The sequence below is a fragment of the Rhagoletis pomonella genome, unplaced genomic scaffold (genome assembly GCF_013731165.1).
Source record: "Rhagoletis pomonella isolate Grant_MI unplaced genomic scaffold, Rhpom_1.0 Rhpom_scaffold_00002, whole genome shotgun sequence".
Classification (NCBI taxonomy): domain Eukaryota; kingdom Metazoa; phylum Arthropoda; class Insecta; order Diptera; family Tephritidae; genus Rhagoletis; species Rhagoletis pomonella.
The window spans coordinates 23751628-23752809 of NW_023458556.1; the positions used below are offsets into that span (position 1 = coordinate 23751628).

Genomic DNA, 1182 nt, shown 5'->3' on the forward strand with positions numbered 1-1182 from the left:
TGATGTTCCTTCATATGGATTTTTTTTCAGATTTAGCACGTTTTTTTAATTCTAAATTTTGTTTCCCCTCAGTGCAAGAGAATTTTTCGAAGTCAAATTTAAGTACCCGTTATGTATGTGAGTGTCCGGTTACTAGGTCGTTTATGCGGTTTTAACTTGAGAATGCATTAATTTTATCCTAAGAATATATTGCTTTTGACATACGATGTTGAAATACCATCAAGCGTTCTTTAAACCGGACAAAAGCAATCTTGAATGTAAAATTTTCGGTCTTAAAATATCTTGAAATAAGAATTTTATAGCTACTCCACTTAAACCGTTAAATGCTAAGTACCTATTACAGCAAAATAATTTTTACAAACCTGTGTTAATTCCGGAATGCCAGAAGCTTTGTACGTTCTAAAAAACGATTTCACGACGTTTGATCGCAGTTTAAGAAGTCCATTTACCGACATTTTCTAAAACGAGAAAAACAATTTCATTTGCTTGTGGTTGTTGTGTTAATTACGTCCATTTTCTATAGGTACATACCATTTTTCTACAATCGGATGGGGCGTATCCTAAAATTTACCCCACCTCGTTAAAAATGGCAAAAGGCAAAACGGTATAAAATGAATGAGAAAGCTATTGAACAATTTTGCAGAGAGCTGGCAATTCTCTGATATCGACCAACTCTTTAAGAGTAAACGCGCAGTGCAGTTCTCTTTGTTTCTCTTTCACATACCAAACGAAAATACAAAAGAAAATGTCAAAAACAAAATCCATTGTAAAATCCACAAAAACTGCAGCCAACTTCGCGCATTTTTGCATTGGACGTCGTTTGTTGACATTTCGTTTTTTTCTTTGTGCGCTACTTCGTCTAATTGTAATTTCGTAAATTTTTTCTTTTGTAAAAAAGTGCTATTGGACATAAATGGAAAATCCAAAGTGCAAACGTTCCTAAAAAACATGCATTTTGCGCGATCGTTTGATTTTGAAAAAAACTAGTAAGGTGCTGAAACAGAATTTATTGAGACGTGCAAATTGTTTGGATTTTCAGAGGACGCGCTGCTTTGTATGTGTGTATTCGAGCATCTAATTGCCTGCAACGCTAGTTCTTTCCCGATTTTCATGACTTTGTGTGCATTTAAATACAAAAAAAAATTGCAGCGATTTTCATGCAGGTTTAATTTAATAAGAACA

The 1182-nt window shown here is 33.9% G+C and overlaps 2 protein-coding genes across 4 annotated transcripts in view; both read right to left on the bottom strand.

The window, feature by feature from the left end:
- The window catches only part of LOC118733323 (D-2-hydroxyglutarate dehydrogenase, mitochondrial-like), an 11120-nt gene extending 10638 nt beyond the window's left edge, over positions 1–482 (bottom strand). Inside the window, 1 exon segment of the mRNA XM_036462681.1 lies at positions 363–482. Within this exon segment, the coding sequence (XP_036318574.1) occupies positions 363–455 (93 nt within the window). The 5' untranslated portion in view covers positions 456–482.
- Positions 1–1182, bottom strand: part of LOC118733322 (D-2-hydroxyglutarate dehydrogenase, mitochondrial-like) — a 468040-nt gene that overhangs the window by 19501 nt on the left and 447357 nt on the right. The window lies entirely within an intron of this gene.